Source organism: Heterodontus francisci, chromosome 47 (assembly GCF_036365525.1).
Source record: "Heterodontus francisci isolate sHetFra1 chromosome 47, sHetFra1.hap1, whole genome shotgun sequence".
NCBI lineage: Eukaryota > Metazoa > Chordata > Chondrichthyes > Heterodontiformes > Heterodontidae > Heterodontus > Heterodontus francisci.
In genome coordinates this window covers 5,392,308-5,417,787 of record NC_090417.1, presented here as the reverse complement: position 1 = coordinate 5,417,787, position 25,480 = coordinate 5,392,308, and the positions used below count along the sequence as shown (strand labels likewise).

Sequence of the window (25,480 nt, the reverse complement as noted above, 5' to 3'; positions counted from 1 at the left end):
AATTCTTTAATAAAGTTGAAATCTGAGGTATTTTTTTTTCTCATTTAAGAATGGCATCTATGACATATACACTGTACTTTTAATCAATTTCTTAAATGGTGTAAAATCCAAGCCATGAGTCATTAGTTTATATTGTAAATATCTGATTAGATATTCAGACTGGGGAATAATATGGTGTCCAGTTAACATTATGCTTATACGATATTATACTTAGTTTGAACTTTGCAGTGGGGTGGGAGTAAGGCTTAAATTTTGTCCTCTGGATGGTTTGTTGATTTTGGACATTAGATGTGAAATAAGGAAGGCACATGAATTCATTTGAATAGAACCAACCAAAATTAGAATATTTACATAATAATAGAAGCAAAATACTGTAGATGCTGGAAATCTGAAGTAAAAACAAAAGTGCTGGAAATACTCAGCAGGTCAGGCAGCATCTGTGGAGAGAGAAGCAGAGTTAACGTTTCAGGTCAGTGACCTTTCATCAGAACTCTCAGATGAAAGGCCACTGACCTGAAATGTTAACTCTGGTTCTCGCTCCACAGATGCTGCCTGACCTGCTGAGTATTTCCAGCACTTCTTGTTTTTACTTTAGAATATTTACAGTTCTTTTTATGCCTTACAAATAATATGTCCTGGTCAATTATATTTTCTTTTGAGACTTGAAATTTTTCCAGATGATATTTGCTTTCATTATGATGTACACACTGACTTTTTTTTAATCACAGTCCTTTTTCGTGTATGTGAAACATTGCATTAGATGTACAGGTATACTGTTGCTGGAATAAAAAAATAATGCCATTTTTAAACTGTACAGTGACTTCCTCAAAGCTGAACACAAGCTCAGTGGAGGAAATTTGGTCAAAATATGAAGCATTTGTACAAAATCAGTAGATCTATTTTCATGCAAGTAATTCAGTACCCAATTTTAAAAACTCAGGCAATTAAACAAAACATGCATTTTAAAATGTGAAACTGGGTAAACATCTATTGGTTTCAAGATAAAACAAGTTTTAAGTACAGTAAGTCTGGATCATAAACCACTCCCTTATTTCTACAGCTGCTACTTTAGAAATACTGCAGGTTGGATTGATGTTCCTCTGCTCTGCACCACATTTGACAGCACTATGCTTGCTTCAATGTGACAAAATAACTGGTACTTCAAACCAACAGACTATTTTAAGCATGGTATCTGATCAAAAACAAGTATTTCAACGATCCCAAAAAGTAATTCTTGAGTTTCCTTTGGGCTTTATCAGTTTCAGAACATGAATAGAATTCAAGAACCAGTACACTAACCAGATCATTATTCATTATTAATCTCTAAACATGGTTGTGGGCAAGTTAAAGGAAAAAATGCAGGAAAGTGGAGAAATATTTTGCTAAAAATTCTGCAGCTATTTACAGTAGTTCTCCCAATAATTATCTGTTAAATAAACTACTTCAAGTTGTCATTTTAAAATCAAGGTGAAAGTGCTTTCAAATGTTTTTAATATATTTACAGTTTAAAATTGGAGGATATAGGATGCAGGTAAAATATACAACCTACTGTTCTTTTTAAACCAAAATGTAAAAATGAAGAATAAAAGTAAAATTAAATCAAACTGTCATTTGAATCCCAGCACTCTGAAGAGGCACCTGAATGCAGTTTTAATAACAACATGCTAATGACAGGGCGACCTTCTAGACTGGTGGTGCATTGTCATTACAGTAAAACCCATATTTAGTTATTTAGTGAAGCACAATATGTAATTTGAGTACATTTGAAGCTCTGGAAATTTTAGTTTGCTTGACAGTAGACACAGAAATAAATCTGGCAATCATTAGTACAGTTCAGTTGTTGAGTCTATGTTTTGATATAAAATTGCAACGTTCTGAAATATTTTTATTTTAGTCGGGTTAAAGGAAAAAAATCCTGTTAATGTGGCTTCCTGATCCATTTTTTGTTTACACTGATATAGCTAGGAGAGAAAAATGGCTGCCAGAAAATTGTGATGGCAAAAGTACAGGTTTTACTGTAATTACAAATCAGAAGTTTAGTGAAACACAACTAGATGATCAGTCATAAAATGACTTCAGCATTATCAGTTAAGCTTGCCTTAGCGAGTACATTAGATGTACTATAAATTTCTTCTTTCAGTGAAATAAGATCTTAAGAGAATTGTAAAAACAATGAGCTGGAGGAGCACCATGATATTAATTGCCATTATAATCTACCTCTGAACTGCACAATGGGAAAATTTTTACATATAAGTGCATGTGTTTGATGCTTCAATCAGAAACATCAGGCTAATAAGGTTTAGAGCACCAACAGCCAGGCCAGCGGAATACATTTTACAAATTTAAGTTGCTGGGCTAAGGGTTGTGTAGTTGATTTTTACTGTTGTGACTAAAAAATGACCTCTGTGCTGTAAACTTATTTTTTTTTTAAAAAAGCACCAGTTTCTTTTTCATTAAGATTTGTTTCAGATGATGCCCTACACATATAATTCAGCAGGCTGAGATGTTGATATCTGTCAGAATTAACCTGGCCCTGAAGTAGTAGCTGCTTCTCTAACAAATGATTATTTTTTGAACAACAAATACAACAAAAGGTGTACAATAAATACTATTTTTCTAATTTGACATAAAAAGTTTTCTTTTTACCCCTCAGTATGATGGGCAACTATAAGTTCAAAAACATGTAGATATATAAATTAGATTACTAAAACCAGGAAATTTTTCAATTGTAATTAAAATTCTTTGCTCAGAGTGCAGCTTTCGAGATGATTTGCACTTGAGTGGAATTTCCCCTCTACAGTATATTCATCAGAGGAAAGCACCGCAACCAGCAACAGAAACAGCTGCTGTAGTGAGGTAAAATGGCCGCAATGTTGTACATATCTTAAATCCAGCGGTTGTAGGGTCCTGTTACCTGGGTATAGGCATATGAAGACACAGTGATAACAGTGTTTGTTGTGATGGTCATTGCCTGACGTGTGGGAAAATAGTCTTTTTTGTCATGTTCAGTATCTGTAGTTGGTGCACTGCCCCACTTGCGTTTTTTCCCAAGAAGCTTGGTGTTTACCAGAGGCAAGCCTAATCTTGCTGCTTCTTCCTGCCTTTGTTTTGCTCTTTCTGCAAGGATTTTCATCTTTGCTTCCCAGAGAGCTAAGCCATGGTTAGGCTGATTTAAGTTCTTATGCTGGTAGAACACAAGAGATATCCGTGTGGGATGACACCGGTTTGGTTTTTTTAATGGAGTAGTGGCATGAAGCTCTCTTCTGGCGCATTCAATCAAAATAGAACCATGAGCTGGTGCCACAGCAACCCCGCCAATGTTCCCATCTAAAAAATTGTGTTCACTGTCAGACCAGACTTCCTCCTCTTCCTCTTTAACATTCTCAGGAGGCAAGTCATCCATGCTTTCATTCATGCAGTAAGGATCCCACAGCTGTTCCTGTGGGCCTGCACTATGTAATACTGGCTTATTTTCATTTACTTTGTAAAGATCCCATTGCTTGCTTTCCATATTTGTGCTGGCTAACACTGTTCCATTTTCACCCCAGACTTTCTCATGCAGGTTTATGCTGGATACTGAAGGCTTACTGTTACTCATTTTGTACAAATCCCATGGCTTATCTTGCAGGCTAGAACCTGATATCATTGACAAGTTGTTCTGTATTTTCACAGGTTCCCATAATTTGTCCTTAAGATTCACATTAGATGACATGGAAGGTGGTGAGATTGTTTCACCTGTTTTGAACGAATCCCATATTGTTTCCTGGAGATTTGCACTTTGCACTGGTGGTGCACTTCTGTTATCTGTAAGTAAATTCCATGGCTTTTCTTGCATATTTGACGCAGGCAATCCTGTTGCATTCATGTTAGGTGTTATTCTGTTCCATTTTTCTTGAACATTTGTATTAGTTAACTTGGTATTATTGGTAGGATTGAATAAGCCCCATGGTTTTTCATGTCCAGATGTTCCAGTTGACATCAAGCTGCCATTTGGTTTAAACATATCCCATGATTTTCCTTGATGGGCGATGTTGGGTGGCATTTGCAAAGCAGGAAAGGTATTGTTTACTCCATGGATGTTCATAGAGACCCCATGACAGGATTCAGAATAGGAAACAGAGTCATCTGGCTCTTGTTTTATAAATTGATTGATACTGTTTGCATTTTGTGAAACTCTTCTGATTTCCTCAGGTATTTGATGTATTTGATGTGACTGATTGGATGTTGTGGATAACGATGTTTGAGAAACTAATCCTGTTCCTCCTTGGAACATGGGCTGATGATTCTGCTTTGGTGTCATCTCTGTCGCCTGGTCGGAGCAATCAATCCTGTTATTTCTGAGGGCAAGATTGAAAGTAGCACACAGCTCCTGTACATCAGGCTTCTTCTCAAAGCTGTTTCCTGAGAAACTCCTTGGTCTGATATCATTTCTGCCATAGTTAAGGAATGATGGAGGAAATAATTGGTTACTTGCATAACCATAATATCCATAAGAAAGTGAATATCTTGGATGAAAATTGTTAATGGAAGGCAGGGTTGGCCTTGCATAGTAGGAATGATAAGGATAGACATTGCCCAGACTATAAGAGTTGGAGGGTCTGCAGCTACCAAGTACTGTGTAGCTCTCAACAACTGAATTTCTACTATGTTTGTAGGAGTTGTAGTGATCTTGTGGTTCTATTTTGATTGAAGTTGTAATGTGATGTTGGTGCGTTGCAGTTGCCAATGTCACATCTGTGGGAACATGAAAAAGGACAAGTTGTACTGGAATGATTGGTGACCCACACAGCCATATTTTAAATGTCAAATATAGCCTGTCTAATATAATTATTATACAAATTAGATGTAATTTTTGGACAATAAATGATGTCATTAACAGTTAAAATAAAAATTAATTACAAAATAAGAATACAAGAAAGATTCAAGGTCAAGAAAAGACCGATTGACCCACTGAACACTTCCCTTTTTACTTCATTTCACGCTGCCTACATTCCAGGTTCTTGTAATACATTTGAGTACAATATCTTGTACATGGATTATTTCAACCTTTTATCACCCGATGAGAGTAAATATCTTTTCTCGGATCTGTTCAAAATTTACTTTTCATTAGCAAGTATTAAGAAATCAAATATTTTGTTCTTAGTTTTTTTTATATATAATGAGATTTTCAGTGAAATGTTTGATTACGCCTTCCCTTCAAACTTTTTGCTGGAAATTCTTGTCACAAAGAACATGCTCTAAAGAGCTGCAAACACATAAATTATTGTAGGAACAGGAGGAGGCCATTCAGCATCTCCAGCTTGTTCTGCCACCAAATGAGATTCGGGTTGGTCTGTATCTTAACTCCATCTACCTGCCTTGACTGCATATCCTTTTATCCCCTTGTCTGGTGAAAATCTATTGATCTCTGACTTAAAATTATTCATTGAGCTAGCATTTACTTTTTTTGTGGGAGAGGGTTCCACACTTGTACCACCCGTTGCTTAAAGAAGTATTTCTTCTTTAAGAAGTTGTTCCTTTGTTTAAGAAGGGTGGCAAGGATAATCCAGGAAATTGTAGGCCGGTGAGCCTTACGTCAGTGGTAGGGAAGCTATTAGAGAGAATTCTTCGGGACAGGATTTACTCCCATTTGGAAACAAACGAACTTATTAGCGAGAGACAGCATGGTTTTGTGAAGGGGAGGTCGTATCTTACTAATTTGATTGAGTTTTTTGAGGAAGTGACAAAGATGATTGATGAAGGAAGGGCAGTGGATGTTATCTATATGGACTTTAGTAAAGCCTTTGACAAGGTCCCGCATGGCAGACTGGTGCAAAAGGTGAAGTCACACGGGATCAGAAGTGAGCTGGCAAGATGGATACAGAACTGGCTCGGTCACAGAAGACAGAGGGTAACAGTGGATGGGTGTTTTTCTGAATGGAGGGATGTGACTAGTGGTGTTCCGCAGGGATCAGTGCTGGGACCTTTGCTGTTTGCAGTATATATAAATGATTTGGAGGAAAGTGTAGCTGGTCTGATTAGTAAGTTTGCGGACGACACAAAGGTTGGTGGAGTTGCGGATAATGATGAGGATTGTCAGAGGATACAGCAGGATATAGATCGGTTGGAGACTTGGGCGGAGAAATGGCAGATGGAGTTTAATCCGGACAAATGTGAGGTAATGCATTTTGGAAGGTATAATGCAGGTGGGAGGTATACAGTAAATGGCAGAACCCTTAGGAGTATTGACAGGCAGAGAGATCTTGGCGTACAGGTCCACAGGTCACTGAAAGTGGCAACGCAGGTGGATAAGGTAGTCAAGAAGGCATACGGCATGCTTGCCTTCATCGGTCGGGGCATAGAGTATAAAAATTGGCAAGTCATGTTGCAGCTGTACAGAACCTTAGTTAGGCCACACTTCGAATATTGCGTGTAATTCTGGTCGCCACACTACCAGAAGGACGTGGAGACTTTGGAGAGGGTACAGAGGAGGTTTACCAGGATGTTGCCTGGTCTGGAGGGCATTAGCTATGAGGAGAGGTTGGAAAAACTCGGATTGTTTTCACTGGAACGACGGAGGTGGAGGGGCGGCGACATGATAGACGTTTACAAAGTTATGAGTGGCATGGACAGAGTGGATAGTCAGAAGCTTTTTCCCAGGGTGGAAGAGTCAGTTACTAGGGGACATAGGTTTAAGGTGCGAGGGGCAAAGTTTAGAGGGGATGTGCGAGGCAGGTTTTTTACACAGAGGATGGTGAGTGCCTGGAACTTGCTGCCAGGGGAGGTGGTGGAAGCAGATACGATAGCGACGTTTAAGAGACATCTTGACAAATATATGAATAGGAAGGGAATAGAGGGATATGGGCCCCGGAAGTGCAGAAGGTGTTAGTTTCGGCAGGCATCAAGATCGGCGCAGACTTGGAGGGCCGAATGGCCTGTTCCTGTGCTGTACTGTTCTTTGTTCTTGCCTGAATGGCCTATCTCTGATTTTAAGCTAATGTCCGCTTGTCCATGATTCCCCCACCAATGGAAAAAGTTTCTCTCGATCTACCCTATCAATTCTTTCTAAAATCCTAAAACCGCAATCAAATCACAGCTTAACCTTCTATATTCCAGAGAATATAGAAGCCAAGTTTATGTACTCTTTCTCATAATTTAACACTTGGAGCCCTGGTAAAATTCTAGTGAATTTGCACTGCACTCCTTCCAAGGCCAGTCTATCCTTTCGAAGGTGCAGTGCCCAAAACTGGACACAGTACTCCAGGTGTGGTCCAACCAGTGCTTTGTATAACTGTGGAAAAACTTCCTCCCCATTTTATTCTATCCCTCCAGTTATAAAGGCTAATATTCCATCAGCCTTGTTGATGTTTTTTTGCACCTGACTGCTACATTTTAATGATCTGTGTACGTGGCCCCTAAATCCCTTGGACCTCCACTGTTCCTAGATTTCACTGTTTAAATTATGATATCCATGTACTCCTAAATTGTATTGAAAACATTCTGGATGTGAGAAGTTCTGTGTTTCATGATCCTACCAGATTGGTTGACTTTTTTAATCTGTATTTCCGATCAATTGAAAATAAAAATCTCACTACTTGAAATAACCATTAAAGTAACTTGCTTCATGAATATTTAATTTTTAACATTATGCTGAAGTACAATTATTTTATTTAATATTTATTCTATAAATGTGAATATTATCAAAATTAAAGGGAACATCTATTAAGTTACTGCCATACTGACATGGCTGAGTGCATTCATGTGAGTCATCAGATTTCAAATATTTTTTAGAGTTGAAAAGCCTATTAACAATTTTATTGCTTTGCTTGGCATGTTTTATTTGAAATAATTTTCCAATTTTATTCCTGTTTTCCTTGAAAGGAAACAGCTTATGTCGCAGTAACTCTTTGCGCTCATTGACCAGTAGTAGGTCATAAAACAGTAGGTTCCGTGATAGCGGCAGTTCTTGTCTATTGGTTTATCATAGATAATATACTATAACCAGTTTGAATCTGAATTTGAGGAAGATTGGTCTCTTTCAACTACTAACAAATGGGACTGATTAAGGTTTCCAGAATCTCAATAATCATGGAAAGGAAAGTTGATCAAAATTGCAGCACTTTATTTACAGTGAATGTCATATCTATCCAACTGATGTGCAATTTGTAGAAAAGTTACTTTTATTACAAGGGGAAAAGTGAAAAAGCCTACTTTTTGGTAAAGGAAAAATACAACTCTTCAGTTTGTGGAAGAAGCCCAAGACTGTCAACTTTAAACATTTTTTGAGTTTCCTTATGTCAGCTGTGATTTGCAAATGGAAAACTAAGTAACAAATACAGGGTCCTTCAATGATTATTTATTTTTATTTTTTATTTAGAGATACAGCACTGAAACAGGCCCTTCGGCCCACCGAGTCTGTGCCAACCATCAACCACGCATTTATACTAATCCTACACTAATCCCATATTCCTACCACATCCCCACCTGTCCCTATATTTCCCTACCACCTACCTATACTAGGGGCAATTTATAATGTCCAATTTACCTATCAACCTGCAAGTCTTTGGTGGTGGGAGGAAACCGGAGTACCCGGCGAAAACCCACGCAGACACAGGGAGAACTTGCAAACTCCACACAGGCAGTACCCAGAATTGAACCCGGGTCACTGGAGCTGTGAGGCTGCGGTGCTAACCACTGCACCACTGTGCCGCCCATAGTTTGATTAGTTTGGTGATTGAGGAAACTGGGATTATTATACAGGACAACCATGCTTTTGTGCATTTGGTTCCACTGAGAATCTGATATTCAGTGTAATGCGTACAGTAGAATTGCTCTGTACTAACCGTTCATGGACTGTGAGAAGTAACACACAGCAGTGCTTTAATTTTTCAATAATGTGTAACAAAAAGAGAATTTGGATAAGAGAAGGGAAATGTGTTGCCCAGAATTGGACACAGTTGAGGCACAACCAGTGTTTTTTTAAAAGGTTTCTTGCTTTTGTACTCAATTCCTTCAATTTTGAAGTCCAGGATTCAGTATGCCTTATTAACCACTTTTTCAACCTGCCCTGCACCTTTGTGATTTGTGCACGTATACCCCCAGGTCCCTCTGCTCCTGCACCCCTTTTAGAAATGTATCCTTTATTTTATATTGCCTCTCCTCTTTCTTCCTACCAAAATCTATCATTTCACACTTCTCCGCATTAAATTTCATCTGGAAGGCATGTGCCCATACCACAAGCCTGTCTTTGTCCTCTTGACGCCTATCACTATCCTCCTCACAGTTCATTGTATTTACAAATTTGGTGTCATCTGAAAATTTTGAAATTGTACCCTGCACGCCCAAGTCTAGGCCATTAATGTAGATTAAAAAAAGCAGTGGTCCTGGGGAACTCCCCTATATACCTTTTTCCAGTCTGAAAAACAACACTACTGTCTGTTTCCTGTCACTCAGCCAACTTCTTATCCATGCTGCCACTGTCCATTTTGCTGACAAGCCTGATATGTGGCATTTTGTATCAAATCCCTTTTGGAAGTCCATGTACACCACATCAACCCTCTCCGTTACCTCATCAGAAAACTCAATCGTTAGTTAAACACAACTTACCCGAAACAAATCCGTGCTTGCTTTCCTTAATTAATCCACATTTGTCCAAGTAACTGTTAATTTTCTCCTGGATTATTGTTTCTAAAAGCTTTCCCACCACTGAGGTTAAACTGACTGGCCTGTAGTTGCTAGGCTAATCAAGGCAAAAATTGGTTGGTATTAAGGTCTGGTTACCATTAGAAAAGTATTGGGGCTTCAGCAAGTTGTTTTGTCCTGGATTGTTATTTCTAAAAGCTTTCTCAGCATCACGGTTAAACTGACTGGCCTGCCGTTGCTAGGCTTATCCAGGCAAATTGATTGATAGTAACATCTGGTTGCCATTAGAAATGTATTGGGACTTCAGCAGGTTGTTTGGGCCACCAGTATCTTAATTTGGTCATTTTAACAACAAATGATCTTTGGATTCAGATTGCAAGCTTTGGCAAGATTTTACAATTTTCTTGGGGAAAAAAACACATCTTCCTCAGGACCTGAATTATGTTTTTTTATTGGACTTCATTGGAACAACAAAACATTCAGTCTAAGATTCAAACCTATTATTTTGCATAATGTAAGATTTTCATAATTTATTCCACTGGCAGTTACTGTAAATTTTCTTTCCTTTTATCATAAATTATGGTCATTAATTTGGAGACATAGCCAGTATAAAAAAAAACTTGCATTCAGTTCAAGTATGTCATGCTATGGCTATTATGTCGCAGCTGCAAAATATACTTGAAAAATGACAAATAAAGCCTGATATGTACATATAATAGCTCCAATTACTTGGAATAGAGGTCAGGTCAGAAGCCAAGTATCATCAGCATACAAAGACCCAAGAATACCTTGCAGCCATGCCACTGGGGATCTGTTAGTAATATTTATCAGAAAAGTGGGGAACAATTGATTGCTTCTTGTGTTTCTTTTCATTTTATGGGTTCTTTTATTTTAAATAGCTAATATGAGCTTTTTAACAGACGCTTTGTCTAATTGTGACTCAGAATGACCTAAAAAGCAATTATTTGACACACAAGCTAAAAAAAAGGAAATGTTTTGACCACCTGAAACAAATGAGAAACACTGAGATTTCGCCAAACTTCCAGATATAATTGCATCTTGTGTCGCAAAGAATCAGTGAAGAGTTCGAGCATATAAGAAAAAGCTCAATGACAGTAATTAAAACTTTGACATATTATTAAGAAAAGGGTAGAAAACCCTTAAATATCAAGCTTAATTAAATTAATTCTTTTTATATATAGAGAAGTGTTGTGTAAAGGTGATACATAGTTTATAATAAAACAAAATACCGTTGTTTTGTGGAGTGCTACACTTCAAATCTTCTGCTTCCTGTTTTAGTTTTCCAGCCAAAAGTTTCTTTGCTTGGTTTCTCTGTTTTTCAGCTGCTCTTTTTGCTTCTAGTTTCTTCTGACGTGCTGATTTAACTGGCTCAGGCAGCATTCTTACTTCCCTGGGGAATGCCGTAAGCACTTGTATTGCTCCCGCTTTAATCTTCTCATTCTGATTCTCTTCACTACCATGTTCATCAGTTGTTGACACTTTGTACAGTGGAAGCACATGCAATTGCTCATCCTCTGGGGTTGTTCCTATCTTACGATTGTCTTCTTTTGTTAATGTACAAACCTATGAATAAAAAATATCCCAAACAGATTATTTAAGTATTCCTGTGATAAGAAACATGCTTACGTTTATTATCCAGCTTTTATAATTCAGATAAGTAATTAACACATTCACATAAGTAATAGCTAGCACAAATCTGCAGTTTGATGTATTGCGTGCTGAACTCCCATAATCTGATGGAAACGGAAGTCACTTTGCAGGCAATTCTATTCTGGTGCAGCAGCAACATTTCCTGAGCCAAAAACAGTCTCATTTTTAAAATAATGCTCCTGATTTTATTTCAACATTTAATTAATTTTTAAGGTTGAATGCAGTAGTGCCTGCCACTTGATTGTAGTACGAAATTATTTAAATGTTTAAATGGTGGTTTTTGCAGTATGGAGTAGTACAACACCTGAATTTAATATACGATCTTTGTAAATACATAATGAGAATACTTTTAATCCTCCAATAAGGCAGGGATCGGTTAAAACTTAAAAAAACTGGAAACTCAAACTCAATCCCTCCAATGCGACCATTCCGCCTGGGCCACTTGACTCCAGATCTCATTACAGTCTGGTTCCAAACAAGGACAAAAGAGCTGAATTCAAGTGGTGAGGTGAGAGTGACTGCCCTTGATATCAAAGCAGCATTTGACTGAGTGTGGCATCAAAGAGTCCTAGCAAAATTGAAGTCAATGGGAATCAGGGTAAACTCTCCACTGGTTGGAGTCATACCTAGTATAAAGGAAGATGGTTGTGGTTGTTGGAAGCCAAACATCTAAGCCCAATGACATGGCTGCAGGAGTTCTTCAGGGTCGTATCCGAGGCCCAACCATCTTCAGCTGCTCATCATAAAGTCAGATGTGGGGATGTTAGCTGATGATTACACAATGTTCAGCACCATTTGCAACTCCTCAGATACTGAAGCAGTCCATGTCCAGATGCAGCAAGACAACATTCAGGCTTGGACTGATAAGTAGCAAGTAAGATTCGCGGCACACAAGTGCCAGGCAATGACCATCTTCAACAAGGATCTAACCATCTCCTCTTGACATTCAGTGGCATTACCATTGCTGAATCCCCCACTATCAGCAACCTGGAGGTTACCATTGACCAGAGACTTAACTAGACTAACCATACAAATAGTAAAGAGCAGATCAGAGGCTGGGAATTTTACAGTGAATAACTCACCTCCTGACTCCCTAAAGCCTGTCCACCATCTACAAGGCACAAGTCAGGAGTATGCCTGGATGAGTGTGTGGCTCCAACAATATTCAAGAAACTTGACACCATCCAGGACAAAGCAGCCTTCTTGATTGGCACCCCACCCACAACCTTAAACATTTACTCCCTCCACCACTAGCACACAGTGATAGCAGTGTGTACCATCTACAAGATGCAATGCAGTAACTCACCAAGTCTCCTTCGATGGCACCTTCCTAACCTGTGACCTCTACCACCTAGGACAAGGGCAGCAGTTGTATGGGAACACCACCATCTGCAAGTTCCCCTCCAAGTCACACATCATCCTGACTTGGAACTATATCGCTGATCCTTCACTGTCACTGAGGCAAAGTCCTGGAACTCCCTTCCGAACAGCATTGTTGGTGTACTTACACCCCAAGGACTACAGTGGTTCAAGAAGACAGATCACCACCACCTTCTCGAGGGCAATTAGGGATGGGCAACAAATGCTGGCCTTGCCAGTGACATTTACATCCCATGAAAGAATAAAACATTTTTCCAGTTATAATGGGGATGGGTGGGGTGAAAAACAAATCTCTCCAGAGGCAGCTTTATAATTGAAGTATTAAAATGTATTTGCAGGCCTGGTTACCTAGAGCTTGGGAATTCCGGAGGCTGGAGGGAGATAAGAATGGCCAGATCCAACAGCTTGTGGGCCAGGAGTAGCAGGAGTACTTCCCCAACCCAGCCAACCTAGATAAGCTGATTCCCTCCCTATGGTTGGAGGACCTCCCGCCCCTGCAATCAGCCAACTCTGCCCTCCATCCAATCTCCATCCTGCTCCCTCCCCACCAATCTTTCTGATCTACACCCCCTCTCACTCTCTTCCCCCACACACCCCAACTTTGATCAGCCCACTGCCCCACCCCCCAGCCTTTAATCTCACACTGACTTCCTGTCCCTGGCCTTTGGTCTTCCCCAACCTTTGATTCCAACACCCCTCACCCCAGCCTTTCTGATCTGCCCAAGGTCTTGAATTTTCCCCTGCGCCAATCCCCTTCCCCCAACCTTTTATATCTTTCCTCCACCCTGTAACCTAGCCTTTGCGTTCTCTCTCTCTCTCTCTCTCCTCTCCGCTCCCTGGCTTAGGTGCCTTCCTGGACAGCTGTAGGCCGGGAAATGCAGACTTTAAAAAAAATGAGGTCCTGCTAAGTTTCTGAGTTGCCTCATTTCTGGGTTTCCCATCGGCCATGACCCAACCACTGCCCCATACAGGGTCGATGGGTCTTTGACCTGAAACTTCTAACTCTGTTTCTCTCTCCAAAGGTTTTATCTAAACTGCTGAATATTTCCAGTATTTTCTGTTAAACGAAATTCTGAATATTTCTTCTCTTTTAAGGGATATAACCTCTCCAACAAGAATGAAAATCTGTGCAGTACAGTTCCTTGCCAACCTGTGGCAGTGTTGCATCATAAATCGCAGTTGTGAAATTGTGCATCATATAACATCATTTTAACACATCCTGTGAGAAAAGTGATAAATCAGTCATCGCTTACATGCAGTGCTTGCACCTGTATTTTCAAACCTCACTTTTAAATCTGTTCTTTTGAAGGGAATTGTCATCTTTCTAAATCTGTTAGGCAGCAGTAACACTTTGTAAACATACATGCTCCAATGATATCGTTTATGGTGTAATTTCTTTTCATGAAATTATCAACAGTGCTGCAAAAACATAACTGTGTGCTAAATTGTTAGTTTGTGACACATGTCACACTATCATGATATGCAATGAAAATGGTGGTTAATGCTTCTGGAATTGAGTGATTTAAATCCCTGTTTTCAGAGTGCCCTCAAAGTCTCAATGGTACTTCAGAGCCAAAGAGACTAAGAAAGTCTCAGCTTCAGCTGAAGTAATAATGTGATATTTCTTTGATTAACCTTAAGAATCTTAGCCGAGGAGTGGAAAAAATGGCTATCATTCCTCATTGTTAACCAGTGCCTCTCTGTTAGATTTCCAGTTACTGTTAAATTCAGAAAAAATTTGTGCTGAAGCCTCAAGGTCATCAGAAGCAAGCTGAATTGCTCAATCTTATTTCACATTAAAAGCCTTAACAGCCAACAGATAGATTTGACTCCATTGATCTCAGCTTGATTTGTTGGGTCCAAGAGATGAAAGGCCTCTGTTTAACCTGTTGCACCACTAAGTTCCCCCGTTGACAGTTATTTGATCTGACTAAAAGTGTGGAAATAAATGAAAAAAAAGTTTTTGAATATATCACAGATTTGAACATTGTTTTGAAAATATGGAGTTCAAGGTTCTGTCTGAGGCAATAAATTGAATAAAAATTGATTTCACACAAAATGTTAGTTTACATACCACAGTACAACCATTGTACATATTGTGCTGATCTTTGTGCGCGTGGGCACAGAAGTCCATGCATGCAGTTACACCAGAAAATGGTTTTCCTTCTTTTTTTCCAAGTCTGCAATCGGGGGCTACTTGTTCATTTGTAACCTGTAGAGATAGTGAATTACGTGACAATTTTTTATTCCCTTTTTTTAATCAAGTTTGGATACATGTTTCATAGATCAGTTCTTCACAGTTATCATAGTTGTCATTACATTATTAAATGAACAGTAAATGTCTTGTACAGTTACAGTACTTGCTGATGTTATGGTGAAATATCTAAAAGAAAGTGTATATTTTTACTAATCTACTACAAATGAAGCTCTGAACTATTATATTGTAAGGAAACAGAGTCCTTGCATTTCAATAGTGGTGTGTTCATAGCCTCAATGCTCCAATGCAGTTCAAAGCCAATTAAATACTTTTGAAGTGTAGTAACTGGTATAATGTAAGTAAACATTCCAGCCAGTTTGCACTCAGCAAGGTCCCACAAACAGCAATGAGATTAATGACCAAATAATCTGTTTTAGTGATGTTGTTTGAGGGATAGATATTGGCTAGACACCTGTAGTGCTAATGTCTGCTTTACAATAACTTGAGAGGGCAGACAAGGTTACATTTTAGTGTCTCATCTAAAAGACAGCACTTCAAACTTTAGTACTACACTGAAGCATCAGATTGGATTATATGCTGAAGTCCTAGAGTGGGTCTTGAACTCATAACCCTCTGTCTGAGAGGCACACTTGCTACCATTCAGCCAATGTTGACACCACACAAACTACCACTCCTGTGTAGTGCTGTCAACAGTCAATTATTTACAATTAACTTCAGGTTATTTACATGGTACTACTGGATGTCAGTGTAATTCTCAATATTGCTGAATGAATGTTGAACTCTGTGATTATTTGTCTCTTTCTCCCACTGAAATTTTCTGCTTTTTCACTAAAATGAGTTGAGGAAAGTCAATATATGCTGATGCAGCAATCACAAGCAAAATGTACAAATTCACTAATGTTAAACAAATTCACTAATGTTAAACCATTGTAAAATTACATATAGAAATAAAAATAAATATTCCAATGCACAGCCAAGGATATTTTGATGTTGTTTTGAGTCCATTATTTTATTTTTCTGCATTAGTTTCTGCAATTTGCAAAGCAATTTTTCAAGTTAATAAGACACATTAATAAAAAATCTTGTCTGAGCTACTTAATTAACTTACTACAATGTTTTTAAAGCCTTCAATGCACTACTATATATGATTGTAACAAATTTCATCTGGAGTGGATTTATCTTCAAGATAGCCCTGGGGAACTCCTTTGTTCTGCAACTCTATCCTGAGCCATCTGTTCCCTTTCTTTGCCCTTTCTCCCCTCGTCTCCTCTAGTCCACTGTTTAAGTTCTACTGGCTCTAATAGAGGTGCATTTTAAACCAAACTACAAGGTTATGCTGCAATTTTTAAGTTACCCAGGTCCACTGCCTATCACCTGACCATGCCTGTTCTTTGTTTTCATCACTGAGCCCTGCAACTTTGTTCAAATTTGGCATTCCAATTCCTGGACTTTTCTGCTATCAAGAGTGCACTGCACCACTACACTATTTTTATTTGTTCATGAGATGTGAGCATCAGCATTCATTATCGATCCCCAATTGTTCATGAGAAAGTCTTGCTGAGCCGCCTTCCTGAACTGCTGCAGTCCTTGTGGCAGACCCACAGTGCTGTTAGGAAGGGAATTCCAGGTTGTTGACGCAGCGACAGTGAAGGAATGGTGATTAGTTCCAAGCCAGGATGGTGTGTGGCTTGGAGGGGAACTTGGAAGTGGTGATGTTTCCAATTGTCTGCAGCCCTTGGCCTTCCAGCTGGTACAGGTCGTGAGTTTGGAAGGTACTGTCGAAGGAGGCTTGGCGAGTTGCTGCAGTTCTTGTAGATGGTACACACTGCTGCCACTGTGTGCCAATGGTGAAAGGATTAAATATTTAAGGTGACGGATGGGGTGCTGATCAAGCTGGTTGCTTTGTCCTGGATGGTGTTGAGCTCCTTGAATATTGTTGGAGCTGCACTCATCCATTACTATTCCATCACTGAAGGATGTTTTCCCTTGTCGGACAATCTGGAACGAGGGGTCACTATTTAAAAATAAGGGGTTACCCATTTAAGACAGAGATGAGGAGAAAGTTTTTCTCTTAGAGGGTCGTGAGTCTTTGGAACTCTCTTCCTCAAAAGGCAGTGGAAGCAGAGTCTTTAAATATTTTCCAGGCAGAGGTAGATAGATTCTTGATGAGCAAGGGGGCGAAAGGTTATCGGGGGTAGGTGGGAAAGTGGAGTTGAGGTTACAATCAGATCAGCCATGGTCTTATTGGATGGGGGGGGGGGGTAGGCTCACGGAGCCAAGTAGCCTACTCCTCCTAATTCGTATGTTCACACTCCTGACTTGTGCCTTATAGATGGTAGATAGGCTTTCTCACGACAGAAGTTTCAGCCTCTGACCTGCTTTTGTATCCACAGTATTTATATGATTGTCCAGTTAAGGTTCTGGTCAATGGTAACCTCCAGGGAGTTGATAGTGGGGAATTCAGTAATGGTAATCCTGTTGAATGTCAAGGGGAGTTGGTTAGATTCTCTCTTGTAGGAGATGGTCATTGCCTGGCACTTGTGCGGTACGAATGTTACTTACCACTTATCAGCCCACACCTGAATGTTGTCCAGGTCTTGCTGCATGTAGGCTTGGACTGCTTCATTATCTGAAAGTTGAGAATAGTACTGAACACTGTGCAATCATAACGAACATCTCCATTTCTGACCTTATGATGGAGGGAAGGTCATTGATGAAGCAGCTGAAGATGGTTGGACCTATGACACCAACCTGAGGAACTGCTGCAACCATTTCCTGGGCTGGGATGATTGGCCTCCAATAACCACCTGCTAGGTATGACTCCAACCAGTGAAGAGTTCCCCCCCCGATCCACATTGGCTTCAATTTTGCGACAGCAACTTGATGCTACACTCGATCAAATGCTGCCATAATGTCAAGGGAAGTCACACTCACCTCACCTCTGGAATTCAGCTCTTTTGTCCATGTTTTGACCAACGTGTAATGAGGTCTGGAGCTGAGTGGCAGAACTCAAACTGAGCATTGTTGAGCAGGATATTGGTGAGTATGTGCCGCTTGATAGCACTGTCAACTCGTTCTATCACTTTGCTGATGATTGAGAGTAGACTGTTGGGGCTGTAAGTGGCCGGATTGGATTTGTCCTGTTTCTTATGGACAGGACATAGCTGGGCAATTTACCACATTGTCGAGTAGATGCCAGTGTATTGAAACAGCTTGGCTAGGGGCACCGCTAGTTCTGGAGCACAAGTTTTCAGTACTTCACCCGGGATGTTGTCAGGGCTCGTAGCCTTTGCTTTATCTCGTATGTTCATCCTTTTCTTGATGAGTGAATCAAATTGGCTAAAGACTAGCATCTGTGATGCTGGGCACCTCAGGAGGAGGCTGCGATGGATCATTCACTCAGCACTTCTGGCTGAAGATGCAAATGCTTCAGCCTTGTCTTTTGCATTGATGTGCTGGGCTCCCCCGTCATTGAGCATGGGGATGTTGTGGAGCTTCCTCCTCCAGTTGGTTGTTTGATTGTCCACCGGCATTTACAACTGGATGTGGCAGGTCTGCAGAGGTTTGATCTGATCTACTGGTTGTGGAATTGCTGTGCTCTGTCTGTCACATGCTGCTTCCGCTTTAGTATGCATTTAGTCCTGTGTTGTAGCTTCACCAGATTGGCACCTCATTTTTAGGTATGCCTGCTGCTGCCACTGACAAGCTCTCCTGCACTCCTCATTGAACCATGGTTGATTCCCTAGCTTGATAGTAATGGTAGAATGAGAGATATACTGTGCCATGAGGTCACAGATTGTGCTTAAATACAATTCTTCTGCTGATGGCCCACAGTGCGTCACTGATGCCCAGTTTTGAGCTGCTAGATCTGTTCTGAATCTGTCCAATTTGCCACACTAATCGTGCTACACAACACATTGGAGGGTATCCAATCACACCTTGATGTGTCCTCTGCACCCCTGGCACTTTTTCTCCTTTAAGCATCTATTTATTTAAATTCAATTGTGTTCAAAATCATGAGGGATGGACAGAGTAGATAGGGAGAAATAGGGTTCCCATTGGCTGAGGGATCCAGAACCAGAGGATACCGATTTAAGATGATTGGCAAAAGAAGCAACAGCAACATGAGGAAAAACTTTTTTACACAGCGAGTGGATCTGGAATGTACTGCTTGAGTGTGTGGTGGAGGCAGATTCAATCGAGGCCTTCAAAAGAGAACTGGATAATTATCTGAAGAGAAAAAATTTGCAATGCTACGGGGAAAGTCAGAGGAGTGGGACTAGGTAAAGTTGCTGTTGCAGAGAGATGGCATGGACATGATGGTCAAATAGCCTCCTTTTGTGCTGTACCATTCTATGATCTCACCTTGTTCCCTTCCTTGCCTCTCCTTTCAAATCCTTGTTTTCTACTGCCCCGCACAAGTACCATGACAAATTTCTCACTTAGATACCTTCAATGCTTTCCTCCCTCAGCTTCTTCACTGAGTGACTTCTCATCCTTGCTGATTAGAACCTCTAACTCAGCTCATCATGCCCCTCTTCTCTGAGTTCACTGCCCTCTAGCTCTCCTCTAATTTCACCTACCTATTTTCATGGGCACCCTCTCGACCATATCATCTCAAGATCTTTCTGTTCCCATTGTGTTATTCCAAGGCAAGTCTATCTCTGATCACTTCCTTGTATCTTTCTCCGCTTACATCTCCCTTCCCCTTCCTATCCCTACTTCCTTCTATGTCCGTCCCTGAAATAAAAGCCCCAGGTCACTTACAAGGAAGTGCAAAGGGTCAGAGGGACCTTGGTGTACTTGTCCATATATCATTGAAAGCAGCAGCACAGATAGATAAGGTGGTTGGGAAGGCATATGGGATATTTGCCTTTATTAGCCGAGGCACAGAAGATAAGAGCAGGGAGGTTAGGATGGAGCTGTATAAAACGCTAGTTAGGCCACAGCTGGAGTACTGTGTACAGTTCTGGTCACCACACTATAGGAAGGATGTGATTGCACTGGAGAGGGTGCAGAGGAGATTCACCAGGATGTTGCCTGGGCTGGAGCATTTCAGCTATGAAGAGAGACTGGATAGGCTAGGGTTGCTTTCCTTAGAGCAGAGAAGGCTGAGGGGAGACCTGATTGAGGTATACAAAATTATGAGGGGCATAGATAGGGTAGATAGGAAGAAACTTTTTCCCTTAACGGAGGTGTCAATAACCAGGGGGCTAAGATTTAAGGTAAGGGGCAGGAGGTTCAGAGGGGATTTGAGGATTTTTTTTTTCACCCAGAGGGTGGTTGGAATCTGGAACACACTGCCTGAAGGGGTGGTAGGGGCAGGAACCCTCACAACATTTAAGAAGTAAATAGATGAGCATTTGAAATGCCAGAGCATACAAGGCTATGGGCCAAGTGCTGGAAAATGGGATTAGAATAGTTAGGTGCTTGATGGCCAGCATGGACATGATGGGCCAAAGGGCCTGATTCTGTGCTGCAAAACTCTAAACAACACTTTCAAGTTCCCAACTATCTAACCTTTAGCCCTCCATTCATAATGACATCAAACTCACGCCCTTACCTCATCCCTCATCTCTATTCTCAAGTCAAAGAGATGCAGACTGGAACCTTTATGGCGGACAACTGGTTTAGCCATTCATTGCCAGATCTGGCTGCACCACATAAAGCATTACGGGTACTGCTCTCGTCTACCAAAGCTGCTCGCTGCTCTAGGATGATCCTAGAAAACAAAGATAACCCCAGCTTCTCCTCTGCACTACAAACCCTCTTCTTAAAACCCTCTAGCATACACCCTCACCTTCAACAAGTGCGAGGAACTCATGGATGCATTGTCGCTGTCAGGCAAACTTCACCTGCTAAGACTGAGGCACACATTATTTCGCCACATGAACATTAAAACTTTAAAAATTGCAATCTCTGACTGGAAGGACATTTGCATAGTACCAGACAATGTGGAAACAAAGGGAGCCAGTCCCTGTTCCTCCAATTCACAGAAGTGGTCAGACCAGTTTTGGTCACATGACTGACTGGCTGTTGCAGAGTTTTTGAACTCCCAACAAAGGATTTGCCAGGGAAAGAATGTCGTGTGATCATGGAGTAAAGACCTCTCCTGGAACCGAGAACATCTCCTTTCCTGTCTGCCTGCCTTCATCTCTTCCCCAGGAACTGAATCTTGTGAAAACATGTGAAACTAAAAGAGAGAAAGATTTCCTATGTGAACAAGGGTTAAGACTAATATTGGGCCCCAACGAAACACAAGACCATATCTTCAATCAAGGACTACAACAAGCTCAAGAAATAGTAACATGATATTGCCTCAACCTGTTCTACTTATCTTTTCTTCTGCCCTTTTCTGTCCCTATTTTTGCATGTTTATATCGTGTGTGCATGCTAGCGTGAGCACGCCGTATATCCGTAAGCGTGAACCGTATTAGAGTTTAAGTTTAAGGTTTAATAAATTTCATCTTTCTGCTTTAAACCAGAGAAAGCCTGTTTGTGCTCAGTTCTTTGCCTTATAATTGGAAACTGTGAACAAGAATTCAGACAAAGGGGAGCTCAAAACACCGTGTGTTTAAAAATTAAACCCTATTACAATAAGGCCAGGTAAAGATAGTAAAAGACCCCTGGACATTGCTAACTTGGTCGTAACAGTCACTAAGATTGAGACCATTTGTTCAGCTGCCTTGAATTCCCCCCTAGACTCGCCCTTCCCTCCTGCCCTCTCTGAGCTCATCATGTTCATGAGACCCACCTCCTCTACCTTGACCTTATTTCCATCAAACTACAGACCATGCAACTTCCCTTCCTGACCCCCATGTTAGCTGATATTCTTAATGCTTCCCTTTCCTCAGTTACAGTCCAGTCCCCCCTACTTCAAATCTGCCATCATCACCCCTCCTGGAAAATAATCCTTGACCCCTCTGATACTGCAAACTCCTGCTCATCTCCAGCCTTCCTTTCCTATCAAGTCCTTGAATGGGTTGTTGCCTCCCCAAAAGTTATGACTATTTTCCCCACAATGCAATTTTGAAGCCCTCCAATCAGATATCCGCCCATGGCACAGCACTGAAAAGGCCCTTCTCAAAGTCACAAATTAAATCCTATGTGACTGACCATGGTAAACGATCCCTCCTCATCCTTCTTGAACTGTCTTCAGCCTTTGACAAGTTGACCACACCATCCTCTTCCAATCCTATCCTCCATTATCCAGCTGAGCAGGGCTGCCCTTGCCTGGTTACATTCCTACCTATCCATTCAAAGTCAAAGAATCTCCTGCAATGTCTTCGCACGGTTACCTCTGGAGACCCCAAAGATCTATCCTTGGCTCCCTCCTGTTTGGATTTCAAAAAGGAAAGTTTTGTTTGAATTTTGTTTGAATTCTTTAAAGTGGCAGAGAGTGAAACAAGGGTAATGCAGTAAATATAATTTATTTCTATTTCCAAAAGGTGCCACATAATGGACAAATGAATAAGGTCAGAGCATACAGTATCAGGGGAAAAGTAGCAGAATGTATAACTGGCTGGCTGCAAGACAAAAATGCAGAGAGCAAGGGTAAAGGATACCTATTCAGAGCGGCAAAAGGTGGGAAGTGGGGTCCCATAAGGATCAGTGTTGCAACCACTGTTGTTCATAACTTTCATGAATGATTTTGATTTCAGAATCAAAAACGCAATTTTAAAATTTGTTGATGATACCAGATTGTTGAGGGGGCGGGGGCGGGCGCGGTGAGGGGGGGGGGTGGTTAGTAATCAATATTGAGGATGACTACAACCAACTTCAAGAAGACATTAATAAACTTGCAAAATGGGCAGATAATTGGCAAATGAATTTCAACAAACCCAAGTGTGCGACATTACATTTTGGTAAGAAAAATAAGGAAGTCACATATTAGTTGGAAAAGAAGAATCAAAATGGGGTAGAGGAGTAAAGGGATTTAAGAGTACAAATATACAAATTGTGAAAATAGCAACACAGATTAATAAAGCCACTTAAAAAAGCAATCCAAGCACTGGGCTTTATTTCGAGAGAGACAAAATTGAAAATTGTATCAAGCCATTAGACCACACTTGAGAGTACTGTGTATAGTTCTAGTTGCCAAATTATAAAAAGGATACAGAGGCACTGGTGATGGTGCAAAAAAAAGATTTATAAGCATATCACCAAAAATACAAGTTTCGAACTATCAGGAAAGGATGAATAGGCGAGGCCTCTTTTCTCTTTTAAAACAGAAGACTGGGGGTGACCAAATCGAGGACTTTAAAATTATGAAACGTTTTGATAGAGTAAGCAGAGAGAGAATGTTTTGATTTGTGAGGAAGAGCAAAACTAGAGGCCATCCATATAAGTTAGTCAGCAAGAAATAAAATGGGAACTCTAAGAAATTTCTTTCACCAGCGATTGGTAAGAAAGTGGAACTCGCTAACACAGGTAGTAGCTGAAGCGAACAGTGTAGATGCATTTAAGGGGAAGCTAGATGAGCATGTGAGGGAGAAGTAAATAGAAGGTTCTGCTGATAGATGAGGAACAATGGGAGGAGAATCGAGTGGAATATAAATGCCGGCAAGGGACGAGTTGGGCCTAATGACCTGTTTCAGTGCTACACATACTATGTGATGCTGTCCCTCTGAAAACACGTCGGTTTCCACATGTACATTGACAGCACCTAACTCAACCTCACCACCACCTCTCTTGATCCCTACACTCCTCTGATTTGCCATGCTGCTTCTCTGACATCCAGTATTGGATGAGCCGAAATTTCCTCCAATTAAATATTGGGATGACCGAAACTATAGTCTTCCGTCTTCACTATAAACTCTGTTCCTTAGACATTATCTCCAGCACTCTCCTTGGCCACTGGTTGAGGATGAACCAGACTGTTTGGAACTGTGTGTCCTATGTGACCCTGAGCTGAGCTTGTCCCCTATTCTCTCCATCACCGAGACTCACTACTTCCTTCTCCTTAACACTGCCCATATCTGCCCCAGCCTCCACCCATCTGCTGCTGAAACGCTCATCCATGCCTTTGTTACCTCACCTATTCTAAAGCCGTCCTGCCAGCTTCCAATCTTGCACCCTCTGAAGACTTGAGCTCATCCAAAACTCTGCTGTCTGTATCCTAACTCGCACCCAGTTTGATTCACCCATCACTCTTGTGCTTGCAGTCCTTGTGTGGCTTGGTGTCAAATGTTGTTTGATAATGCTCCTGTGAAGCACCGAAGGATATTTCACTGCATTAAAGATGTGATATTCATGTAATTTGTTGTTTTTTTATGTCCTTAGATTTTCAAAAGGCTTTCAGTAAGGTACCACTTACTGAAATGACTAAATTCAGAGTATGTGGTGTGAGGGAATAAGCAACAAAATGGATTGTGTAGGTGATTGAGGGCTGGTATATCAACTGCAGACTGATGAGTACCTTGATCCCCAAGTATTGGCATGGCCCTTTAAGAAACCTCACTTTTTGGAGGAAGGGTATGGGGCCTTTAAGAACATCACCTTGAAAAGGCAATTCAACTGGGTTGGCCAACTGAGCATAAAAGGGTCAGGTTTAAGAGAAGTGAGGAGGCTGAAAGTCAGAGAGTTTTCTACTGTTTATTCAATGAAGAAGGCTTTGAAACAGTAGGACTGTGTGGCAATTTCAAGCTGGCCAGAAAATTAAAAAAGAGTAGCGGTTAAGGGTAGTTATTCAGACTGGCAAAAGATGAGAAGTGGTGTTCCACAGGGACTGTGGTGGAACTACTGTTGTTCATAATTTACATAAATGAAACTTCCCTGTGATTTTTTTTTCTCAATGTATTAACACAAACTTTGGAATACCCTTTTTAAATGGGAGAAAAGTCATGAATGATCTTGAAACACACATGGTGTGGGAGCTTATAAAATCAGTTGTAAGGAAATCAGTTCTTCAATCGATGCATTTTCCATAAACTGCTGGAATTATCAGCATTGGAAAATACATTTCTATTGGGAAAATTCATGAGAACAATATCCTGTCAACAAAAGTGGTAATATAAAAAAGCCTTAAATGCTGATATGGATATATAAATATTGTTGAATTAAGTGTGCCAGAGTTTGTCAACATCCACATAAGTGATATTTGGTATTAACGTGCAGAGAAGGGACTAGAACTTCAGTTTTATAATAAAATAAGAAGGCTGCCAGTATAAATGGGTTTAAGATAAGTCCGTACCTAATCCTGCTGCTTCAGATGTCATTTTCCAGGAAATCACATCAATGTAAAGCTTCAGCCCAAGTATTAATGCTGTTCTGCCTGATTGTTCAGTATACTGTATTTTGTGCTGATCCTGATTAAAGGTCTACTTGTGTGAACCTAAGAAATAGGAGCAGAAGTACACCATACGGCTCCTCGAGCCTGCTCCACCATTTAATACGATCATGGCTGGTCCTCAGCCTCAACCCCACTTTACTGCCCGCTCCCTTGATTCCCTGAGACCAAACTATCTTAGCCTTAAATATATTCAATGATGGAGCATCCACAACCCTTTGGAGTAGAGAATTCTAAAGATTTATAATCCTTTGAGTGAAGAAATTTCTCCTCATCATAGTCCTAAACTATAATATTCTACT

At 40.5% G+C, this 25,480-nt stretch overlaps 1 protein-coding gene across 6 annotated transcripts in view; it reads right to left on the bottom strand.

Moving 5' to 3' along the window:
* Window positions 1-536: 536 nt before the first annotated feature.
* Window positions 537-25,480, bottom strand: part of LOC137357103 (methylcytosine dioxygenase tet3-like) — a 423,938-nt gene continuing 398,994 nt past the window's right edge. For all 6 annotated transcript variants that reach the window (XM_068023133.1, XM_068023137.1, XM_068023136.1 and 3 more), the window contains 3 exons: window positions 14,747-14,884; window positions 10,872-11,205; window positions 537-4,734 (listed from right to left, as the gene is read on the bottom strand). In XM_068023133.1, coding sequence (XP_067879234.1) covers window positions 2,885-4,734; window positions 10,872-11,205; window positions 14,747-14,884 — 2,322 coding nt within the window. In that variant the 3' untranslated portion in view covers window positions 537-2,884. The remainder of the gene's footprint in view (window positions 4,735-10,871; window positions 11,206-14,746; window positions 14,885-25,480) is intronic.